A 26,899-nucleotide genomic window follows, 5' to 3' on the forward strand; every position below is an offset into this window, starting at 1 on the left:
CGCCAGGGCGATGGCCTCCAGGCTGCGGGCTGCGAGGGGGGCGGCCGCCGCACGGATAGGCGGAGCAGCGGCGGCCCTGGACGGCGCCGACCCTCGCCCCTGACGTGGGCCTGGACGGCGGCGGCCTACAGCACCCCCCCCCCCCCCCCCCACTCCCCTCCCCACTCCCCTCCTCCTCCGGCGACTCGGGGAGGGGGCTCTGCCGAGGGCGCTGTGCGTCGAGGCGCTGCCTCGCCAAGCGGCCCTCCCCTCCCGGGACTCTCCCGTGGTGGTGGACGCCTGGCGGAGGCCGGTGCACACCGGACGCCGCCTGGAGCGTTCAACGTTGTGGCCGCCGTTGCCGGCTCTTTGCGGGGGGGGGGGGGGGTCCATCTCTCGGTTTGTGTGCGTGGGGTACGCCACCCCCGCGTGGCGAATAAACCACCGCGGGGCCTCGTGAACTCGGCGCGCGGCGCCCCAGGCCAAGGTGGCAAATTTTCAAAACCCGCGGGGGAAAAGTGGCAGGCTGCTCAGCGGTGGCTACGCTGGAGGGCCTCGCTCGAGGCGGGGGGCTCCGACTGGAGCAGGCGTGCCACTCCGTGCGCCGGGGAACTCGCGCGGTCCCCTTGAACGTTTTTGTCTGGTTGTCGTTTCGCACTGGTGGCGATGAACTCGGTTTAAAAGTCAAAAAGTCTCTCTCTCTCTCTCCCTCGTCCCTCTGTGGTGAGAGAGACACGTGCGGCGAGAGAGAGAGACGCATGAGAGACACACGAGAGAGACGGATCCGTCGGACCTCCTCGACAAACTGAAATGTGCCGATGGCGAATGGAACTGAAATGAAGCAACAAAGGAAAAAACGAAAACCAAGCAACCACCACTCCTCAACCAGGCCACGACCACTCCTCAACCAGGCCACGACCACTCCCCAACCAGGCCACATCCACTCCTCAACCAGGCCACGACCACTCCACAACCAGGCACGACCACTCCTCAACCAGGCCACATCCACCCCTCAACCAGGCCACGACCACTCACCACCAGGCCACGACCACTCCTCAACCAGGCCACGACCACTCCTCAACCAGGCCACGACCACTCCTCAACCAGGCCACATCCACTCACCAACCAGGCCACGACCACTCCACAACCAGGCCACGACCACTCCTCAACCAGGCCACGACCACTCCACAACCAGGCCACGACCACTCCTCAACCAGGCCACGCCCACTCCTCAACCAGGCCACGACCACTCCTCAACCAGGCCACGTCCACCACTCAACCAGGCCACGACCACTCACCAACCAGGCCACGACCACTCCTCAACCAGGCCACGTCCACCACTCCTCAACCAGGCCACGACCACTCCACAACCAGGCCACGTCCACCCTCAACCAGGCCACGTCCACTCCCCAACCAGGCCACGACCACTCCTCAACCAGGCCACGTCCACCACTCCCCAACCAGGCCACGACCACTCCTCAACCAGGCCACGTCCACCACTCCTCAACCAGGCCACGACCACTCCACAACCAAACCACGGCGTCTGTCACGCACGGACGCAACGGACGGAGCAACTCCCTCCTCCGTCATCGCCCTCGTCGCCTCCGCATCCTCCCCCTCCATCAATCGTCTCCTCCTCTTCACACCTCGTCCACCTCCTCCCTCCCCGCCACACCACCATCGCCCAACATCCTCCTATCCCCCCTCTCCCGCCCTCGGCGGTGACGCCCGCCCTCGGCGGTGACGCCCGACGCGGTGCTCAGTAGTCGGCGTGCCGGGGCAGCGACTTGCCGGCCATGCTGTAGGCCGAGGGCGACGCGCGGTGGCTCAGCCACGTGCCGCTCACCTCGTCCTCCGTGGGGCCCGAGAAGACCCGGAACTCGGCGGGCCCGCCGGGCGTCCCCGCGAACGCCGCCCTCCCCAAGGCCCCGCCGGCCCCGCCGTAGGCGCCGGCTGGGCCGTAGGACGTCGGGGACGGCGGCCGGTCGCGCCAGGCGGAGCGACGGTCGCAGTCGTCCCCGCCGGGTCCGCCCCGGCCGCCTCCGCGGTCGCGCGTCCTCGGCCCCCCCTCCAGGGAGGGCGGCAGCGAGGAGGGGCCCGCGGGGAGCTGCTGCTGATGATGCTGATGATGATGCTGATGATGCTGCTGCTGCTGCTGCTGCCGAAAAGGCGATGAGGACAGGGACGAGGAGGAGCCCATGAGCTGCGGACGTGGAATGCCGCTGTAGGCGGTGGTGTCGGTGGTGTCGTACGCGTTGAGCTGTGTGAGCTGCTGCTGCTGCTGTTGCTGCTGCTGCTGCTGTTGCTGCTGCTGCTGCTGTTGCTGCTGCTGATGCTGTTGCTGCTGCTGCTGCGTCAGCTGCTGGGCCGCCGGCTGGTAGCCGGCGTAGGGATTGTCCCGGACGGCCGCCCCGCTCAGCCAGTTGGCGGTCTTCCTGAGCGACGGGCCGGCGGCGGGCTGGGCCTGAGAGCGAGACGGAGACGTCGCCGTGCCGCTACCGCCGCCGCCGACACGGCCGGCACCGCGACCACCGCCACCGCCGTCGCCGGCCGTCATCGCCGGCCGCTCGCCGGCCGCGGCCGCGGCCGCGGCCGCGGCCCCCGGCGGGCCTCCACCTCGGCGTTGAAGCGCCGCTGGGCGTCGGCGACGTAGTTGCGGATCATCTCGTCGTGGTAGCGGTGTTTGGCGCCGCCAGAGAGCGACGCCGCCAGCAGGAACTTCCGCTCGCCCTGCGCCGACGCCCGCAGGATGGCCAGGCTCAGCCGCACGTCCTCGGCGGGGCCGCCGGCACCACCGGCGGCGGCGGCCACGGCGGGCACCGCCGGCACCACCGCCGCGCCACCGCCGGTGGTGCCGCCGGTGGCGGTGGCTCGTGGCCGCGGCGTTTCCTCGCCGCGGCCGTCTTACCGGCCCCGGCGTTGTCGCCTCCGGCGGCGGCCGTCTTGCCGCCGCCGCCGGAGGCGTGCATCAGCCCGCCGACGTTTCGGCGCAGACGGTGGCCGATGGTTCGCCCCAAGTGGCCGAGCTTCGACGCCACAGAGTCACCGGCGCCGCCTCCGCCGGCGGAGGCGGCGGAGGCGGCGGAGGCACCGGCGGAGGCGGCGGAGGCGGCGGAGGCGGTGGAGGCGGCGGAGGCGGCGCTCCGCTCCCTGTCAGCGGCGCCGACGCCGCGCTTGCCGGACGATTTGGACGGCCTGGGTTTGGTCGACGACGACGGAGGAGGAGGAGGATGAGGAGGAGCAATGTCGGTGGTGCCGGATGTCGCCGACGAGGATGATGAGGATGATGAGGAGGAGGCAGGGGAGGAGCCGACGCTGGCCGAAGCGTTGGGCCGTGACGAGGAGGAGGAGGAGGAGGAGGCGACGGCGGTGACGGCGTCGGTGGCGTCCGCCGAGGAGGAGGAGGATGATGAGGAGGAGGAGCAGGAGGTGGTGGGAGGAGGAGGAGGTTGAGGAGGTGGTGATGGGTCGAGGGATTTTGATGGCGATTCGGAGGTAGCCTGGAAGGCGGACAAGATCACCATCGGACAAGATCACCATCGGACAGGATCACCATCGGACAGCATCACCATCGGACATCACCATCGGACAAGATTACCATCGGATGACATCACCATCGGACAAGATTACCATCGGATGACATCACCATTGGACAAGATCACCATCGGACAGTATCACCAACGGACGACATCACCAACGGACAGGATCACCATCGGACAAGATCACCATCGGACAAGTTCACCATCAGACAGGATCACCATCGGACAAGATCACCATCGGACAAGATCACCATCAGACATCATCATGGGACAACATCACCATCGGACAGGATCACCATCGGACAAGATCACCATCGGACAGGATCACCATCGGACATCATCATGGGACAAGATCACCATCGGACAAGATCACCATCGGACAAGATCACCATCGGACAAGATCACCATCAGACATCATCATGGGACAACATCACCATCGGACAGGATCACCATCGGACAAGATCACCATTGGACAGGATCACCATCGGACATCATCATGGGACAAGATCACCATCGGACAAGATCACCATCGGACAAGATCACCATCGGACAGGATCACCATCGGACAAGATCACCATTGAACAGGATCACCATCGGACATTATCATGGGACAAGATCACCATCGGACAAGATCACCATCGGACAAGATCACCATCGGACAAGATCACCATCGGACATCATCATGGGACAACATCACCATCGGACAGGATCACCATCGGACAGGATCACCATCGGACATCACCATCGGACAAGATCACCATCGGATGACATCGCCATCGGACATCATCATGGGACAAGATCACCATCGGACAAGATCACCATCGGACAAGATCACCATCGGACATCATCATGGGACAACATCACCATCGGACAGGATCACCATCGGACAAGATCACCATCGGACAACATCACCATCGGACAGGATCACCATCGGACAAGATCACCATCGGACAGGATCACCATCGGACATCATCATGGGACAAGATCACCATAGGACAAGATCACCATCGGACAGGATCACCATCGGACAGGATCACCATCGGACAGGATCACCATCGGACATCATCATCGGACAGGATCACCATCGGACAGGATCACCATCGGACAGGATCACCATCGGACAGGATCACCATCGGACAACATCACCATCGGACAGGATCGTGGGACGCCTCACGCCCCTCCACCACCACCCCCAGACTGCACTTGGGACCGATCGCATTGACGACGTTCATCATCGTCACATCGTAGAGTACAGTGTAGAGTACAGTGTAGTGTAGTGTGTAGTGTACTGTGTAGTAGTGTAGTGTGTAGTGTAGTGTATAGTAGTGTAGTGTGTAGTGTAGTGTGTAGTGTAGTGTGTATAGTGTAGTGTGTAGTAGTGTACTGTGTAGTGTACTGTGTAGTAGTGTAGTGTAGTGTGTAGTAGTGTAGTGTGTAGTGTACTGTGTAGTAGTGTAGTGTAGTGTGTAGTGTATAGTAGTGTAGTGTGTAGTGTATAGTAGTGTAGTGTATAGTAGTGTAGTGTGTAGTAGTGTAGTGTGTAGTAGTGTAGTGTGTAGTGTATAGTAGTGTAGTGTGTAGTAGTGTAGTGTGTAGTAGTGTAGTGTGTAGTAGTGTATAGTGTAGTGTGTAATGTGTAGTGTATAGTGGTGTAGTGTATAGTAGTGTAGTGTATAGTAGTGTAGTGTAGTGTGTAGTGTATAGTAGTGTAGTGTATAGTGTATAGTAGTGTAGTCTGTAGTGTATAGTAATGTAGTGTGTAGTAGTGTAGTGTATAGTAATGTAGTGTAGTGTGTAGTGTATAGTAGTGTAGTGTATAGTAGTGTAGTGTATAGTAGTGTAGTGTATAGTGTAGTGTGTAGTGTATAGTAGTGTAGTGTGTAGTAGTGTAGTGTATAGTAGTGTAGTGTATAGTAGTGTAGTGTATAGTGTAGTGTATATTAGTGTAGTGTATAGTAGTGTAGTGTGTTGTAGTGTAGTGTGTAGTGTAGTGTATAGTAGTGTAGTGTATAGTGTAGTGTATAGTGTAGTGTATAGTAGTGTAGTGTATAGTAGTGTAGTGTATAGTAGTGTAGTGTATAGTGTATAGTAGTGTAGTGTGTAGTAGTGTAGTGTGTAGTAGTGTAGTGTGTAGTAGTGTATAGTGTAGTGTGTAATGTGTAGTGTATAGTGGTGTAGTGTATAGTAGTGTAGTGTATAGTAGTGTAGTGTAGTGTGTAGTGTATAGTAGTGTAGTGTATAGTGTATAGTAGTGTAGTCTGTAGTGTATAGTAATGTAGTGTGTAGTAGTGTAGTGTATAGTAATGTAGTGTAGTGTGTAGTGTATAGTAGTGTAGTGTATAGTAGTGTAGTGTATAGTAGTGTAGTGTATAGTGTAGTGTGTAGTGTATAGTAGTGTAGTGTGTAGTAGTGTAGTGTATAGTAGTGTAGTGTATAGTGTAGTGTATATTAGTGTAGTGTATAGTAGTGTAGTGTGTTGTAGTGTAGTGTGTAGTGTAGTGTATAGTAGTGTAGTGTATAGTGTAGTGTATAGTAGTGTAGTGTATAGTAGTGTAGTGTATAGTGTAGTGTATAGTGTAGTGTATAGTGTAGTGTATAGTAGTGTAGTGTGTCGTAGTGTATAGTGTAGTGTATAGTAGTGTAGTGTATAGTGTAGTGTGTAGTAGTGTAGTGTATAGTGTAGTGTATAGTAGTGTAGTGTATAGTGGTGCAGTGTGTAGTGTATAGTGTAGTGTGTAGTGTATAGTAGTGTAGCGTATAGTGTAGTGTATAGTGTAGTGTAGAGTAGTGTAGTGTTTAGTATAGTAGTGTAGTGTATAGTAATGTAGTGTATAGTGGAGTGTATAGTGCAGTGTATAGTAGTGTAGTGTATAGTGGTGTAGTGTATAGTAGTGTAGTGTATAGTGCAGTGTATAGTAGTGTAGTGTATAGTAGTGTAGTGTATAGTAGTGTAGTGTATAGTGTAGTGTACAGTATAGTGTATAGTAGTGTAGTGTATAGTGTAGTGTATAGTAGTGTAGTGTATAGTGTAGTGTACAGTATAGTGTATAGTAGTGTAGTGTATAGTGTAGTGTATAGTGATGATGTTGATGATGATGTTGTGGATGTTCATGTTCTTGTTGATGTTGTTGTTGATGATGTTGACGATGTTGACGACGATGATGTTGATGACGTTAATGATGTTGACGTTGTTGTTGATGTTGTTGATGTTGTTGTTGATGTTGTTGTTGACGATGTTGATGACGTTAATGTTGACGCTTATGTTGTTGTTGATGTTGTTGATGTTGTTGTTGATGTTGATGTTGTTGTTGATGTTGTTGATGTTGTTGTTGATGTTGTTGTTGATGTTGTTTACCTGCCCCTCGTCAGGGTAAGGGACACAGACGACGTCCATGTAGGAGTGCAGCAGCTCCAGACGCTGCTCCAGAGACAGAGACAGCCTGCGGAGACACGCAGGGAGACACGGGGACACATGGGGTGAGACACAGGGTAAGACACGGAGACACGCAGGGAGACACGGGGACACACGGAGTGAGACACAGGGTAAGACACGGAGACACGCAGGGAGAGACGCGGGGAGAGACACGGAGACACGCGGGGAGAGACACGGGGAGAGACACGGGGTGAGACACGGGGAGAGACACGGGGAGAGACACGGGGTGAGACACGGGGAGAGACACGGGGAGAGACACAGAGAGACACAGAGACACACAGAGAGACACAGAGAGACAGAGACAGAGAGGGACAGAGACACACAGTTAGACAGAGAGACACAGCAGAGAGACACAGAGAGAGACGGAGAGAGACAGAGACAGAGAGATACAGAGAGACACAGAGAGACACAGAGACACAGAGAGAGACACAGATAGACACACACAGAGACACAGAGAGAGACGGAGAGAGACAGAGACACACAGTTAGACAGAGAAACACAGCAGAGAGACACAGAGAGAGACGGAGAGAGACAGAGACAGAGAGAGATACAGAGAGACACAGAGAGACATAGAGACACAGCAGAGAGACAGAGAGACAGAGACACACATGGAGACACACAGACACAGTAGAGAGACACAGAGAGACACAGAGACACAGCAGAGAGACAGAGACAGAGAGACAGAGACACAAATGGAGACACACAGACACAGTAGAGAGACACAGAGAGAGACGGAGAGAGACAGAGACACACAGTTAGACAGAGAGACACAGCAGAGAAACACAGAGAGAGACGGAGAGAGACAGAGAGAGATACAGAGAGACACAGAGACACAGAGAGAGACACAGAGAGACACAGAGACACAGCAGAGAGACACAGAGAGAGACAGAGACACACAGTTAGACAGAGACACAGCAGAGAGACACAGAGAGAGACGGAGAGAGACAGAGACAGAGGGAGATACAGAGAGACACAGAGAGACACGGAGACACATAGAGACACAGAAAGACACAGAAAGACACAGAGAGACACAGAAAGACACAGAGAGAGACACAGAGAGACAGAGAGACACAGAGAGACACAGCAGAGAGACACAGAGAGACACAGAAAGACACAGAGAGACACAGAAAGACACAGAGAGAGACACAGAGAGACAGAGAGACACAGAGAGACACAGCAGAGAGACACAGAGAGACACAGAGAGACACAGCAGAGAGACACAGAGACACAGCGAGAGACACAGAGACACAAACACAAAAAACACAGCAGGGAGACACAGCAGGGAGACAGCCACACGGATAGACGCAGCGAGAGGGACAGAGACACACAGTTAGACAGAGAGACACAGCAGAGAGACAGAACCAGAGAGACAGAGACAGAGCCAGAGACAGAGAGAGACAGAGAGACACAGCAGAGAGACATAGAGAGAGACAGAGACACACAGTTAGACAGAGAGATACAGCAGAGAGACAGAACCAGAGAGACAGAGACAGAGAGAGATACAGAGAGACACAGCAGAGAGACACAGAGACACAGTAGAGAGACACAGAGACACAGAGAAACACAGCGATAGACACAGAGAGAGACAGAGACACACAGAGAGACACAGAGACACACAGAGACACAGAGAGACAGAGACACACAGACAGAGTAGAGAGACTCAGAGAGACACAGAGACACACAGAGAGACACAGTAGAGAGACACAGAGACACAGAGACACAGCAGAGAGACACACAGAGACACAGAGACACACAGTTAGACAGAGAGAGACACAGAGACACAGAGAGAGACACAGAGACAGAGAGACACAGAGAGACAGAGACACAGAGAGACACAGACACAGAGACACAGAGAGAGACACAGAGACACACAGAGAGACACAGTAGAGAGACACAGAGACACACAGAGAGACACAGAGACACAGAGAGACAGAGACAGAGACACACAGTTAGACAGAGAGAGACACAGAGAGAAACAGAGACACACAGACAGAGTAGAGAGACTCAGAGAGACACAGAGACACACAGAGAGACACAGTAGAGAGACACAGAGACACAGAGACACAGCAGAGAGACACACAGAGACACAGAGACACACAGTTAGACAGAGAGAGACACAGAGACACAGAGAGAGACACAGAGACACAGAGACAGAGAGACACAGAGAGACAGAGACACTGAGAGACACAGACACAGAGACACAGAGAGAGACACAGAGACACACAGAGAGACACAGTAGAGAGACACAGAGACACACAGAGAGACACAGAGACACAGAGAGACAGAGACACACAGTTAGACAGAGAGAGACACAGAGAGAAACAGAGACACACAGATACAGTAGAGAGACTCAGAGAGACACAGAGACACACAGAGAGACACAGTAGAGAGACACAGAGACACAGAAACACAGCAGAGAGACACACAGAGACACAGAGAGAGACACAGACACACAGTTAGACAGAGAGAGACACAGAGACACACAGAGAGACACAGAGACACAGAGAGAGACAGATACACAGAGAGAGAGACACAGAGACACACAGAGAAAGACACAGAGAGACACAGCAGAGAGACACAGAGACACACTGAGAGACACAGTAGAGAGACACAGAGACACAGCAGAGAGACACACAGAGACAGAGAGACACACAGAGAGACACAGAGACACACAGACACAGTAGAGAGACACAGTAGAGAGACACAGAGACACAGAGAGACAGTGACACAGAGAGACACAGAGAGACACAGAGACACACAGACACAGCAGAGAGACACACAGAGACACAGAGAGACACACAGTTAGACAGAGAGAGACACACACAGAGAGACACAGTAGAGAGACACAGACACAGCAGAGAGACACAGAGAGAGATGGAGAGAGACACACAGAGACACACAGACACAGTAGAGAGACACAGCAGAGACAAAGAGACACAGAGAGACAGTGACACAGAGAGACACAGAGAGACACAGAGACACACAGACACAGTAGAGAGACTCAGAGACACAGCAGAGAGACACACAGAGACACAGAGAGACACAGCAGAGAGACACAGAGAGAGACGGAGAGAGACACACAGAGACACAGAGACACACAGAGAGACACACAGAGACACAGCAGAGAGACACAAAGAGACACAGAGACACAGACAGAGACACAGAGACACAGAGAGACACAGAGACACAGGGACACACACAGAGAGGCACACAGAGACACAGCAGAGAGACACAGAGAGAGACAGAGACACAGAGAGACACAGAGACACAGAGAGACAGACACAGAGAGACAGAGACACAGACACAGCAGAGAGACAGAGAGACAGAGAGACACAGAGAGAGACGGAGAGAGACACACAGAGACACAGAGAGACAGAGACAGAGAGACACAGAGACACACAGAGAGACACACAGAGACACAGCAGAGAGACACAAAGAGACACAGAGACACAGACAGAGACACAGAGACACAGAGAGACACAGAGACACAGAGACCCACACACAGAGGCACACAGAGACACAGCAGAGAGACACAGAGAGAGACAGAGACACAGAGAGACACAGAGACACAGAGAGACAGACACAGAGAGACAGAGACAGAGAGACAGACACAGCAGAGAGACAGAGAGACACAGAGACACACACAGAGAGGCACACAGAGACACAGCAGAGAGACACAGAGAGAGACAGAGACACAGAGAGACACAGAGACACAGAGAGACAGACACAGAGAGACAGAGACAGAGAGACAGACACAGCAGAGAGACAAAGAGACACAGAGACACACACAGAGAGGCACACAGAGACACAGCAGAGAGACACAGAGAGAGACAGAGACACAGAGAGACACAGAGACACAGAGAGACAGACACAGAGAGACAGAGAGACAGACACAGCAGAGAGACAGAGAGACAGAGAGACACAGAGAGAGACGGAGAGAGACACACAGAGACACAGAGAGACAGAGACAGAGAGACACAGAGACACAGAGACACACAGAGAGACACACAGAGACACAGCAGAGAGACACAAAGAGACACAGACAGAGACACAGAGAGACACAGAGACACAGAGACACAGAGACACACACAGAGAGGCACACAGAGACACAGCAGAGAGACACAGAGAGAGACAGAGACACAGAGAGACACACAGAGACACAGAGAGACACAGCAGAGAGACACAGAGAGAGACGGAGAGACACACAGAGACACATAGAGACAGAGACACAGAGACACACAGAGACACACAGAGAGACACAGAGAGACACAGCAGGGAGACACAAAGAGACACAGAGACACAGACAGAGACACAGAGACACAGAGAAACACAGAGAGAGACGGAGAGAGACACACAGAGACACAGAGGCACAGACAGAGAGACACAGAGAGACACACAGAGACACAGCAGAGAGACACAGAGAGAGACACAGACACAGAGAGACACAGAGAGACAGACACAGAGAGACAGAGACAGAGAGACAGACACAGCAGAGAGACAGAGACACACAGAGACACAGAGGCACAGACAGAGAGACACAGAGAGACACAGAGACACACAGACAGAGACACAGAGACACAGAGAGACACAGAGAGACACAGAGAGAGACAGAGACACAGAGACACACAGAGACACAGCAGAGAGACACAGAGAGAGACACAGAGAGACACAGAGAGACAGACACAGAGAGACAGAGACAGAGAGACAGACACAGCAGAGAGACAGAGAGACAGACACAGCAGAGAGACAGAGACACAGAGAGACACAGAGACACAGAGACACAGAGAGACAGAGACAGAGAGACAGACACAGCAGAGAGACAGAGAGACACAGAGACACACACAGAGAGGCACACAGAGACACAGCAGAGAGACACAGAGAGAGACAGAGACACAGAGAGACACAGAGACACAGAGAGACAGACACAGAGAGACAGAGACACAGACACAGCAGAGAGACAGAGAGACAGAGAGACACAGAGAGAGACGGAGAGAGACACACAGAGACACAGAGAGACAGAGACAGAGAGACACAGAGACACAGAGACACACAGAGAGACACACAGCGACACAGCAGAGAGACACAAAGAGACACAGAGACACAGACAGAGACACAGAGACACAGAGAGACACAGAGACACAGAGGCACACAGAGACACAGCAGAGAGACACAGAGAGACACAGAGACACAGAGAGACAGAGACAGAGAGACAGACACAGCAGAGAGACAGAGACACAGAGAGACACAGAGACACAGAGAGACACAGAGAGACAGAGAGACAGACACAGAGAGAGACAGAGACACAGAGAGACACAGAGAGACAGAGAGACAGACACAGAGAGAGACAGAGACACAGAGAGACAGAGAGACAGACACAGCAGAGAGACAGCGAGACAGAGAGACAGCGAGTGACCTGCAGCTGGAGATGTCTCCGTCCCAGCTGTCCCCAGGGTCGACAGCGAAGTGTAGAGGAAGCAGCTCGTGCAGAGCATCAGTCAGCGGCACCAACGCTGACTCAACACCACCACCACCACCACCACAACAACCACAACAACAACCACAACATTAACCACCACCACCACAACAACCACCACAACAACATTAACCACCACCACAACATTAACCACCACCACAACAACCACCACAACAACCACAACAACAACAACCACAACATTAACCACCACAACAACACCACCACCACAACAACAACCACAACATTAACCACAACATTAACCACCACAACAACATTAACCACAACATTAACCACCACAACAACACCACCACCACAACATTAACCACAACAACAACCACAACATTAACCACCACAACAACACCACCACCACAACATTAACCACAACATTAACCACCACCACCACAACAACCACCACAACAACATTAACCACCACCACAACATTAACCACCACCACAACAACCACCACCACCACAACAACCACAACAACAACAACCACAACATTAACCACAACATTAACCACCACAACAACACCACCACCACAACAACAACAACCACAACATTAACCACCACCACCACAACAACAACCACCACAACAACATTAACCACCACCACAACATTAACCACCACCACAACAACCACCACCACCACAACAACCACAACAACAACCACAACATTAACCACAACATTAACCACCACAACAACACCACCACCACAACATTAACCACAACAACAACCACAACATTAACCACCACAACAACACCACCACCACAACATTAACCACAACATTAACCACCACCACCACAACAACCACCACAACAACATTAACCACCACCACAACATTAACCACCACCACAACATTAACCACCACCACAACAACCACCACCACAACATTAACCACAACATTAACCACAACATTAACCACCACCACGACATTAACCACAACATTAACCACAATATTAACCACAACATTAACCACCACCACAACAACCACCACCACAACAACAACCACAACATTAACCACAACATTAACCACCACCACAACAACCAACACAACAACCACAACATTAACCACAACATTAACCACCACCACCACAACAACCAACACAAAAACCACAACATTAACCACAACATTAACCACCACATCAACAACCACCACCACAACAACAACCACAATATTAACCACAACATTAATAACAACATTAACCACCACAACAACACCACCACCACAACACCAACCACAACATTAACCACAACATTAACCACCACAACAACACCACCACAACATTAACCACAACATTAACCACAACATTAACCACCACCACAACATTAACCACAACATTAACCACAACACCACCACAACATTAACCACCACATCAACAACCACCACCACAACAACAACCACACCATTAACCACAATATTAACCACAACACCACCACAACATTAACCACAACCACCACGACATTAGCCACCAGCACCACAACCACCACAACATTAACCACCACGTTAACCACAACAACCACCACCACAACATTAACCACAACACCACCACAACATTAACCACAACAACCACCACAACATTAACCACAACAACCACCACCACCACAACATTAACCACAACACCACCACAATATTAACCACAACACCACCACAACATTAACCACAACAACAACTACCACCACAACATTAACCACAACACCACCACAATATTAACCACAACACCACCACAACATTAACCACAACCATCATCATCACCACAACATTAACCACAACCACCACAACATTAACCACAACCACCACAACATTAACCACAACCACCACAACATTAACCACAACCACCACAACATTAACCACAACCACCATGTCTCTGTGTGTGTCCCCGTGTCTCACCGTCCTGTGCCCCAGGCCGTGTCTCCGTGTCTCTGTGTGTGTCTCTGTCTGTGTCTCTGTGTGTCTCTCTGTCTGTGTGTGTCTCTGTGTGTCTCTCTCTCTGTGTGTCTCTCTGTCTGTGTGTGTCTCTGTGTGTGTCTCTGTGTGTGTCTCTGTGTGTGTCTCTCTGTGTGTCTCTCTGTCTGTGTGTGTCTCTGTGTGTGTCTCTGTGTGTGTCTCTGTGTGTCTCTGTGTGTGTGTGTGTGTCTCTGTGTGTGTGTGTCTCTGTGTATGTGTGTCTCTCAGTGTGTGTGTATGTATCTCAGTGTGTGTGTCTGTGTGAGTGTGTGTGTCTCTGTGTGTGCCTCAGTGTCTCTGTGTGTGTGTCTCTGTGTGTGTCTCTGTGTGTGTGTCTCTGTGTGTGTGTCTGTGTGTGTGTCTGTGTGTGTGTGTCTCTGTGCTGAGGCTGCGGTGCCTCAAATATTGGATGAAGTCACCCCCTGTGAGTGGCTGGCTGAGGTGCCATCTGCTGAGGAAGTATTGAAGGCGATCCGGAGTCTGAGACCAGGAAAGGCAGCGGGCAGAGATGATCTCCCAAGCGAAATGCTGAGGGAGGGTGGCGTTTGTGCACAGACTGCCCTATATGACATCATAACAACAGTCTGGACCACTGGACGGGTTCCGCAGGATTGGAAGGATGCCCTGGTGGTCCCCCTTTTTAAGAAGGGGGACCGCACAGACTGTAACAACTACAGGGGCATCTCACTCCTCAGTGTGCCGGGAAAGGTCCTGGCAAGGATTATTCAGCATCGCCTTGCCAGGCACGCTGAGGAGAGGCTTGCGGAGCCCCAATGCGGTTTCAGGAAAGGGCGGTCCTGCACAGATGCCATATTTTCTGTCCGTCTCCTACAGCAGAGGTGTAGGGAATTCCAACAAGACCTACATCTCTGCTTTATTGACCTGGTCAAGGCCTATGATACCATCAGTAGGCCTGGGCTCTGGGTCGTTCTTCGTGCTTTTGGAGTACCTGACCCTCTGCTCACGATCATTAAGGACCTTCATGATGGTGAGCGGGCCCGGGTAAAACTACGTGGCCGGGAGTCAGAGCCATTCCCTGTACACCTTGGGGTGCGACAGGGATGTCCTCTGGCTCCCACATTATTTAACATCTATTTTGACCACGTAGTTCGTGAAGCCTTCAATTGCTGTACCGGGGGAATCTCCATATGGTACAGATATAATGGGAGGCTAATCGATGCCCGGGTGCGGTCAAGGGATGGCTCCCTATTGCTCAACCACGTTATGTATGCTGATGACTTGGTAATAGCTGCTCAGTCAGAGGAGGAGTTGGAGACGCTGCTGCTGAGACTGGAGCGTGCCACTAAGAGGTGGGGCCTTACCATCAGCCCCACCAAAACTAAGCACCTGCCTGGGTGTTTTGTACCATCGGACACTCCACCCCCACAACTCCCAATCGGTGATGGGGCAGTTGTGGAGAGAGTGGAGAGTTTCCCATACCTGGGCAGTGTGCTTATGACTGGCTCCAGTTTAACAGCAGAGGTCTCACTCCGAATCAGTCGAGCGGCAATATCTTTTCATCGGTTGCGTAACGCTGTGTGGAAGCTACCTGGTCTGTCGCTCCGCACTAAGCTTCAGGTCTTCTCGGCCACGGTCATTCCCTCCCTTCTCTACGCTTGCGAAACGTGGACCCCCCTAATGGAACATCTTCGCCGGTTAGAAACATTTAGGCTGACCTGCCTACGATCCATCCTGGGTTTAACCAGACTGGATTGTGTGAGGAGCTCACAAATCCTTGAAAGATCTGGGCAGGGTCCCATCGGTGAGCTCCTCCGGCAGGCAAGGCTGCGATGGCTGGGTCATGTAGCCCGCATGCCCAGCCACCGCATGCCGAAACAGCTTTTGTTTGGCCGGATTGAGGGGGCTAAGCGGGCGCGGCACGGGCTAGAGAAGAGATGGAGTGATGTGGTACAGGAGGACGTGGAGCTGAGTGGACTTGCCGATGACTGGTACCAGCGGTGTCAAGATCGGCCTCTGTGGAGGAGGCTCGTGAAGGATGCTACTGGGCAGTTGGACGCAGTCGCCCTCCAACAACAACGGAGGGCGGAGGAGCGACGCTCACAACAGCGAGCGGAGCGCCGGGTGGCTAAAGCACAGCAGGTTGGCACAGTAGGGGGCACAGGTGGTGCATCAGCCAGTCATCTCAGTCAGTCGACCCGTGGCACCTGGGTCTGCCCCGTGACCTCCTGCCAGCGGGCGTTCGACACTTCACGTGGCCTCAGGGTGCACATAGCCTGGCACAAGCGTCGTGGTGACGTCACCGCCACTTAGTGGCGAATGGCGGTTGTTGTTGTTGTTGTTGTGTCTCTGTGTGTGTCTCTGTGTGTGTCTGTGTGTGTGTCTCTGCGTGTGTGTCTCTGTGTGTATCTCTGTGTGTGTCTCTGTGTGTGTGTCTCTGTGTGTGTGTCTCTGTGTGTGTCTCTGTGTGTGTCTCTGTGTGTGTCTCTGTGTGTGTCTCTGTGTGTGTCTCTGTGTGTGTCTCTGTGTGTGTCTCTGTCTGTGTGTCTCTGTGTGTGTGTCTCTGTGTGTGTCTCTGTGTGTATGTCTGTGTGTGTGTCTGTGTGTGTGTCTGTGTGTGTCTGTGTGTGTCTCTCTGTGTGTGTATGTGTGTGTGTGTCTCTGTATGTGTGTCTCTGTGTGTGTGTCTCTGTGTGTGTGTCTCTCTCTGTGTATGTCTCTGTGTGTGTCTCTGTGCGTGTCTCTGTGTGTGTCTCTGTGTGTGTCTGTGTCTCTGTGTGTGTGTCTCTGTGTGTGTATGTGTGTGTGTGTCTCTGTATGTGTGTCTCTGTGTGTGTCTCTGTGTGTGTGTCTCTCTCAGTGTATGTCTCTGTGTGTGTCTCTGTGCGTGTCTCTGTGTGTGTCTCTGTGTGTGTCTGTGTCTCTGTGTGTGTGTCTCTGTGTGTGTATGTGTGTGTGTGTCTCTCTCTGTGTATGTCTCTGTGTGTGTGTCTGTCTGTGTGTCTCTGTGTGTGTGTCTCTGTGTGTGTGTCTCTGTGTGTGTGTCTCTGTGTGTATGTCTGTGTGTGTGTCTGTGTATGTGTCTGTGTGTGTCTGTGTGTGTCTGTGTGTGTCTCTCTGTGTGTGTATGTGTGTGTGTGTCTCTGTATGTGTGTCTCTGTGTGTGTGTCTCTGTGTGTGTGTCTCTCTCTGTGTATGTCTCTGTGTGTGTCTCTGTGCGTGTCTCTGTGTGTGTCTGTGTGTGTGTCTCTGTGTGTGTCTCTGTGTGTGTGTCTCTGTGTGTGTGTCTCTGTGTGTGTCTCTGTGTGTGTCTCTGTGTGTGTGTCTGTGTGTGTCTCTGTGTGTGTGTCTCTGTGTGTGTCTCTGTGTGTCTCTGTGTGTGTCTCTGTGTGTGTGTCTGTGTGTGTCTCTGTGTGTGTGTGTCTGTGTGTGTGTCTCTGTGTGTGTCTGTGTATGTCTCTGTGTGTGTCTCTGTGTGTGTCTCTGTGTGTCTCTGAGTGTGTCTCTGTGTGTGTCACTGTGTGTGTCTCTGTGTGTGTCTCTGTGTGTCACTGTGTGTGTCTGTGTGTGTGTGTCTCTGTGTGTGTCTCTGTGTGTGTGTGTCTCTGTGTGTGTCTCTGTGTGTGTGTTTCTCTGTGTGTGTGTTTGTGTGTGTGTCTCTGTGTGTGTCTCTGTCAGTGTCTCTGTATGTCTCTGTGTGTGTCTCTGTGTGTGTGTCTGTGTGTCTCTGTGTGTGTCTCTGCGTGTGTCTCTGCGTGTGTCTCTGTGTGTGTCTCTGCGTGTGTCACTGTGTGTGTCTCTGTGTGTGTGTCTCTGTGGGTGTCTCTGTGTGTGTGTCTGTGTGTGTGTCTCTGTGTGTCACTGTGTGTGTCTCTGTGTGTGTGTCTGTGTGTGTCACTGTGTGTGTGTCTCTGTGTGTGTGTCTGTGTGTGTGTGTCTCTGTGTGTGTCTCTGTGTGTGTGTCTCTGTGTGTGTGTCTCTGTGTGTGTCTCTGTGTCTCTGTCTGTGTGTCTCTGTGTGTGTGTCTCTGTGTGTGTGTCTCAGTGTCTCTGTGTGTGTCTCTGTGTGTGTGTCTCTGTGTGTGTGTGTGTCTCTGTGTGTGTCTCTGTCTGTGTGTCTCTGTGTGTGTCTGTGTGTCTCTCTGCGTGTCTCTCTGCGTGTGTCTCTCTGTGCGCGCGTCTCTCTGTGTGTGCGTCTCACCGTCCTGCGCCCCAGGCCGTGTCTCCGTGTCTCCGTGTCTCCGCGTCTCCGTGTCTCCGTGTCTCCGCGTCTCCGTGGAGACGAGGGCGGAGAAGTGAGCCTGGTCATAGGCCAGGACCAGCGGAGTCCGGTGACACCGGGATGGGGGAATCTCCACCGGGAGGTAGACACCGCCAAAGGGGATCGGAGCAAACGCTGCACCGCAGAGACACGGTGAGAGGGAGAGAGACACGGTGAGAGGGAGAGAGAGACACGGTGAGAGAGAGAGAGACACGGTGAGAGAGACACAGTGAGAGAGACATGGTGAGAGAGAGAGAGAGACACGGTGAGAGAGAGAGACACAGTGAGAGAGAGAGACACGGTGAGAGAGAGAGACATGGTGAGAGAGACACGGTGAGAGAGACACGGTGAGAGAGACACGGTGAGAGAGAGAGTCACGGTGAGAGAGATATGGTGAGAGAGACACGGTGAGAGAGAGAGAGAGACATGGTGAGAGAGAGAGAGAGACACGGTGAGAGAGAGACACGGTGAGAGAGACACGGTGAGAGAGACACGGTGAGAGAGACACGGTGAGAGAGAGAGACATGGTGAGAGAGAGAGAGAGACACGGTGAGAGAGAGACACGGTGAGAGAGAGAGACACGGTGAGAGAGAGAGAGAGACACGGTGAGAGAGAGAGACACAGTGAGAGAGAGAGACACGGTGAGAGAGAGAGACATGGTGAGAGAGACACGGTGAGAGAGACACGGTGAGAGAGACACGGTGAGGGAGAGAGACACGGTGAGAGAGACACAGTGAGAGAGAGAGGCACGGTGAGAGAGAGAGACACGGTGAGAGAGACACGGTGAGAGAGACACGGTGAGAGAGACACGGTGAGGGAGAGAGACACGGTGAGAGAGACACGGTGAGAGAGAGAGACACTGGGAGGGAGACTCGGGGAGACAAGGAGACACAGGGACACACATAGAGACAGAGAGATACAGTGACACAGTGAGAGACAGTGAGACAGAGACGCACAGCGAGACACACAGACAGACACACAGAGAGACAGTGAGAGACAGCGAGAGACAGTGAGACAGAGACGAACAGTGAGACACATAGGCAGAGACACACAGACAGAGACACAGAGAGACAGTGAGACAGTGAGACACAGAGAGACACAGATAGAGCTAGTGAGACAGTGAGAGACAGTGAGACAGAGACGAACAGTGAGACACACAGACAGAGACACAGTTAGACACACAGACAGTGAGTCAGTGAGAGACAGTGAGACAGAGACGAACAGTGAGACACATAGACAGAGACACACAGACAGAGACACAGAGAGACAGTGAGACAGTGAGACACAGAGAGAGATAGTGAGACACAGTGAGACACACAGACAGAGACACAGTGAGACACACAGACAGTGAGTCAGTGAGAGACATTGAGACAGAGACGAACAGTGAGACACATAGACAGAGACACACAGACAGAGACACAGAGAGACAATGAGACAGTGAGACACAGAGAGAGATAGTGAGACACAGACAGAGACACAGTGAGACACACAGACAGCGAGTCAGTGAGAGACAGTGAGACAGAGACGAACAGTGAGACACATAGACAGAGACACACAGACAGAGACACAGAGAGACAGTGACACAGAGAGACACAGAGAGACACAGAGAGAGATAGTGAGTCAGTGAGAGACAGTGAGACAGAGACGAACAGTGAGACACATAGACAGAGACACACAGACAGAGACACAGAGAGACAGTGACACAGAGAGACACAGAGAGACACAGAGAGAGATAGCGAGACAGTGAGAGACAGTGAGACAGAGACGCACAGTGAGACACACAGACAGAGACACAGTGAGACACAGAGACAGCGAGTCAGTGAGAGACAGTGAGACAGAGATGAACAGTGAGACAAATAGACAGAGACACACAGACAGAGACACAGTGAGACAGTGAGAGACAGCGAGAGACAGTGAGACAGTGAGACACAGAGAGAGATAGTGAGTCAGTGAGACACACAGACAGAGACACAGTGAGACACACAGACAGTGAGTCAGTGAGAGACAGTGAGACACAGAGAGAGATAGTGAGTCAGTGAGAGACAGTGAGACAGAGACACACAGTGAGACACACAGACAGAGACACAGTGAGACACATAGACAGCGAGTCAGTGAGAGACAGTGAGACAGAGACGCACAGTGAGACACACAGACAGTGACACAGTGAGACACACAGACAGAGACACACAGAGACACAGAGAGACAATGAGACAGTGAGACACAGAGAGAGATAGTGAGACACAGTGAGACACACACAGAGAGACACACACAGACAGACACACACAGTGAGACACACGGAGAGACACAGTGAGACACAGAGAGACAATGAGACAGTGAGACACAGAGAGAGATAGTGAGACACAGTGAGACACACACAGAGAGACAGTGAGACACACAGACAGTGAGTCAGTGAGAAACAGAGAGACACAGAGAGAGATAGTGAGTCAGTGAGAGACAGTGAGACAGAGATGCACAGTGAGACACACAGACAGAGACACAGTGAGACACACAGACAGTGAGTCAGTGAGAGACAGTGAGACAGAGACGAACAGTGAGACACACAGACAGAGACACACAGACAGAGACACAGAGAGACAGTGACACAGAGAGACACAGAGAGACACAGAGAGACACAGAGAGAGATAGCGAGACAGTGAGAGACAGTGAGACAGAGACGCACATTGAGACACATAGACAGAGACACAGTGAGACACAGAGAGACAGTGACACAGAGAGACACAGAGAGACACAGAGAGAGATAGTGAGACAGTGAGAGACAGTGAGACAGAGACGAACAGTGAGACACATAGACAGAGACACACAGACAGAGACACAGAGAGACGGTGAGATAGAGAGACACAGAGAGACACAGAGAGACACAGAGAGAGACAGTGAGACAGTGAGACACAGAGAGACACAGAGAGAGCTAGTGAGACAGTGAGAGACAGTGAGACAGAGACGCAGTGAGACACACAGACAGAGACACAGTGAGACACACAGACAGTGAGTCAGTGAGAGACAGTGAGACAGAGACGAACAGTGAGACAAATAGACAGAGACACACAGACAGAGACACAGAGAGACAGTGAGACAGAGAGACACAGAGAGACACAGATAGAGCTAGTGAGACAGTGAGAGACAGTGAGACAGAGACGAACAGTGAGACAAATAGACAGAGACACACAGACAGAGACACAGAGAGACAGTGACACAGAGAGACACAGAGAGACACAGAGAGAGATAGTGAGTCAGTGAGAGACATTGAGACAGAGACGAACAGTGAGACACATAGACAGAGACACACAGACAGAGACACAGAGAGACAGTGACACAGAGAGACACAGAGAGACACAGAGAGAGATAGTGAGACAGTGAGACACAGTGAGAGACAGTGAGACAGAGACGCACAGTGAGACACACAGACAGAGACACACAGACAGACAGTGAGAGACAGTGAGACAGAGACGAACAGTGAGACACATAGACAGAGACACAGTGAGACACACAGACAGTGAGTCAGTGAGAGACAGTGAGAGACAGTGAGACACACAGACAGTGAGTCAGTGAGAGACAGTGAGACAGAGACACACAGTGAGACACACAGACAGAGACACACAGACAGACACACAGAGAGACAGTGAGACACAGAGAGACACAGAGAGAGATAGTGAGACAGTGAGAGACAGTGAGACAGAGACACACAGTGAGACACACAGACAGAGACACAGTTAGACACAGTTAGACACACAGACAGTGAGTCAGTGAGAGACAGTGAGACAGAGACGAACAGTGAGACACACAGACAGAGACACACAGACAGAGACACAGAGAGACAGTGAGACACAGAGAGACACAGATAGAGCTAGTGAGACAGTGAGAGACAGTGAGACAGAGACACACAGACAGAGACACACAGACAGAGACACAGTGAGACACACAGACAGCGAGTCAGTGAGAGACAGTGAGACAGAGACGAACAGTGAGACACATAGACAGAGACACACAGACAGAGACACAGAGAGACAGTGAGACAGTGAGACACAGAGAGACACAGATAGAGCTAGTGAGACAGTGAGAGACAGTGAGACAGAGACGCACAGTGAGACACACAGACAGAGACACACAGACAGAGACACAGAGAGACACAGTGAGACAGAGAGACACAGAGAGACAGAGACGCACAGTGAGACACATAGACAGAGACACAGTGAGACACACAGACAGACAGTGAGACAGTGAGGAACAGAGAGACACGGAGAGAGATAGTGAGTCAGTGAGAGACAGTGAGACAGAGACGCACAGTGAGACACATAGACAGAGACACAGTGAGACACACAGACAGTGAGTCAGTGAGAGACAGTGAGACAGAGACGAACAGTGAGACACACAGACAGAGACACACAGACAGTGAGACAGTGAGACACAGAGAGACACAGAGAGAGCTAGTGAGACAGTGAGAGACAGTGAGACAGAGACGAACAGTGAGACACACAGACAGAGACACAGTGAGACACACAGACAGTGAGACAGTGAGACACAGAGAGACACAGATAGAGCTAGTGAGACAGTGAGAGACAGAGATGCACAGTGAGACACACAGACAGAGACACAGTGAGACACAGAGAGACAATGAGACAGTGAGACACAGAGAGAGATAGTGAGACACAGTGAGACACACAGACAGAGACACAGTGAGACACACAGACAGTGAGACAGTGAGAAACAGAGAGACACAGAGAGAGATAGTGAGTCAGTGAGAGACAGTGAGAGACAGTGAGACAGAGACGAACAGTGAGACACATAGACAGAGACACACAGACAGAGACACAGTGAGACACACAGACAGTGAGTCAGTGAGAGACAGTGAGACAGAGACGAACAGTGAGACACATAGACAGAGACACACAGACAGAGACAAAGAGAGACAGTGAGACAGTGAGACACAGAGAGACACAGAGAGAGCTAGTGAGACAGTGAGAGACAGTGAGACAGAGACGCACAGTGAGACACACAGACAGAGACACACAGACGGAGACACAGTGAGACAGAGAGACAATGAGGCAGTGAAACACAGAGAGAGATAGTGAGACACACACAGAGAGACACACACAGACAGACACACACAGTGAGACAGAGAGACACACGGAGAGACAGTGAGACACACGCACACACAGAGAGACACACAGTGAGACACACAGAGACACACAGTGATACACAGAGAAACACAAAAGCACACAGAGAGATAGTGAGACAGTGAGAGAGACACACACAGAGAGAGAGTAAGACACGCAGAAACACAGAGAGACACACACAGAAAGACACACAGAGAGATAGTGAGACACAGTGAGAGAGAGACACACAGCGAGACAGTGAGACACAGATACACACATAGAGAGACACACACAGAGACACAGAGAGACACACACAGTGAGACACAAAGAGAGACACACGGAGAGACAGTGAGACACACACACAGAGAGACACACAGTGAGACACAGTGAGACACACACAGAGAAACACACAGTGACACACACAGAGACACAGTGAGACGCAGTGAGACACACACAGTGAGACACACAGAGACACACACCGAGACACAGTGAGACACACACAGAGAGACACACACAGAGACACAGTGAGACACAGTGAGACACACACAGTGAGACACAGAGACACACACCGAGACACAGTGAGACACACACAGAGAGACACACACAGTGAGACACAGAGAGATAGTGAGACGCACACAGATACACACATACAGAGACAGAGAGACACACAAAGTGAGACAAACACAGTGAGACAGTGAGACATACAGACACACAGAGAGACACACACAGTGAGACAGAGAGACACACACAGAGACACAGAGAGACACACAGAGAGACACAGAGAGACACATAGAGAGACACAGAGACACACGCAGAGACAAAGAGAGACACACACAGAGACACAGAGAGACACAGAGAGACACAGAGAGACACACAGAGAGACACACACAGACACAGAGAGACACACACAGTGAGACAGACACAGAGAGACACACAGTGAGACAGTGAGACACATACACACGGAGAAACACACAGAGACACACAGTGACACACACACAGAGACACAGAGAGACACACAGTGAGACAGTGAGACAGACACAGTGAGACAGAGAGACACACACAGAGACACAGAGACACACACAGAGACACAGAGAGACACACACACAGAGACACACAGTGAGACACAGAGAGACACACACAGTGAGACAGTGAGACAGACACAGTGAGACACAGAGACACACACACAGAGACACATAGAGACACACAGTGAGACACACACAGTGAGACACACAGAGACACAGAGAGACACACACAGTGAGACAGTGAGAAACACACAGTGAGACAGTGAGACACACACAGTGAGACAGTGAGACACACACACAGTGAGACACAGAGACACACAGAGAGACACACACAGTGAGACACACAGAGACACAGAGAGACACACACACAGAGACACAGAGAGACACACACAGTGAGACACACAGAGACACAGAGAGACACACACACAGTGAGGCAGTGAGACACACACAGAGAGACAGTGAGACACACAGAGACACACAGAGAGACACACACAGAGAGACACACACAGAGAGACACACAGTGAGACACACACAGAGAGACACACAGAGAGGCACACAGTGAGACACACACAGAGAGACACACACACATAGACACACACAGTGAGACAGTGAGACACACACAGAGAGACACACACAGTGAGACACAGAGAGATACACACAGTGAGACAGTGAAACACACACAGAGAGACACACACAGTGAGACAGTGAGACACACAGAGACACAGAGAGACACGCACAGTGAGACAGAGAGACACACACAGTGACACAGAGACACACACAGAGACACAGAGAGACACACACAGAGACACACAGTGAGACACACAGAGACACACACAGTGAGACAGCGAGACACACACACAGTGAGACACACACAGTGAGACACACACAGTGAGACAGTGAGACACACACAGAGAGACACACACAGAGACACAGAGAGACACACACAGTGAGACACACAGAGACACACACAGTGAGACACACACAGTGAGACACACACAGTGAGACAGTGACACACACACAGAAAGACACACACAGTGAGACAGAGACACACACAGTGAGACTGTGAGACAAACACAGTGAGACACACACACAGAGACACACAGAGACACACAGTGAGACAGTGAGACAGACACACACAGTGAGACAGTGAGACAGACACACACAGAGACACAGAGAGACACACACAGTGAGACACACAGAGACACAGAGAGACACACACACAGTGAGACAGCGAGACACACACAGAGAGACACACACAGAGAGACACACACAGTGAGACAGCGAGACACACACAGTGATACATACACAGAGAGACACACAGTGAGACACACAGAGAGACACGCACAGTGAGACACACACAGTGAGACAGCGAGACACACACAGAGAGAGACACGCACAGTGAGACAGTGAGACACACACACAGTGAGACACACACACAGTGAGACACACACACAGTGAGACACACACACAGAGACACAGAGAGACACACACAGTGAGACACACACAGTGAGACACACAGAGACACAGAGAGACACACACAGTGAGACAGAGACACACACAGTGAGACAGTGAGACACACACAGCGAGACACACACACAGTGAGACACACACAGTGAGACACACACAGTGAGACAGTGAAACAGACACACACAGAGAGACAGTGAGACAGACACACACAGTGAGACAGTGAGACACACACACAGAGACACAGTGAGACACACAGAGACACAGAGAGACACACACACAGAGACACAGAGAGAGACACACAGTGAGACACACAGAGACACAGAGAGACACACAGAGACACAGAGAGACACACACACAGTGAGACAGCGAGACACACACACAGTGAGACAGTGAGACAGACACACACAGTGAGACAGTGAGACAGACACAGAGAGACACACACAGTGAGACAGTGAGACACACAGAGAGACACACAGAGACACAGAGAGACACACACACAGTGAGACAGCGAGACACACACAGAGAGACACACACAGAGAGACACACACACAGTGAGACAGCGAGACACACACAGAGAGACACACACAGTGAGACAGCGAGACACACACAGTGATACACACACAGAGAGACACACACAGTGAGACACAGAGAGACACGCACAGTGAGACAGACACAGAGAGACACACACACAGTGAGACAGTGAGACAGACCT

The 26,899-nt window shown here is 51.9% G+C and overlaps 2 protein-coding genes across 2 annotated transcripts; both read right to left on the reverse strand.

Annotated features, from left to right (window-relative positions):
- Positions 1 to 137: 137 nt before the first annotated feature.
- On the reverse strand, positions 138 to 2,733 carry LOC116938477 (uncharacterized). Its single transcript, XM_076064990.1, has one exon. It carries the CDS (start codon positions 2,534 to 2,536, stop codon positions 1,739 to 1,741), a length of 798 nt encoding a protein of 265 aa, XP_075921105.1. The 5' UTR covers positions 2,537 to 2,733; the 3' UTR covers positions 138 to 1,738.
- Positions 2,733 to 18,721, reverse strand: LOC116938478 (uncharacterized). Its single transcript, XM_032945594.2, has 4 exons — positions 18,528 to 18,721; positions 12,365 to 12,461; positions 6,874 to 6,958; positions 2,733 to 3,479 (listed from the first exon to the last, which is right to left on the reverse strand). Exons 3-4 carry the CDS (start codon positions 6,910 to 6,912, stop codon positions 2,739 to 2,741), a joined length of 780 nt encoding a protein of 259 aa, XP_032801485.2. The 5' UTR covers positions 6,913 to 6,958; positions 12,365 to 12,461; positions 18,528 to 18,721; the 3' UTR covers positions 2,733 to 2,738.
- Between the last annotated feature and the right edge of the window lie 8,178 nt (positions 18,722 to 26,899).

This window comes from Petromyzon marinus, unplaced genomic scaffold (genome assembly GCF_048934315.1).
Source record: "Petromyzon marinus isolate PM22_M1 ecotype Great Lakes invasive population unplaced genomic scaffold, UKy_Petmar_22M1.pri1.0 PM_Scaffold_96, whole genome shotgun sequence".
In the NCBI taxonomy this organism is placed as follows: Eukaryota; Metazoa; Chordata; class Hyperoartia; order Petromyzontiformes; family Petromyzontidae; genus Petromyzon; species Petromyzon marinus.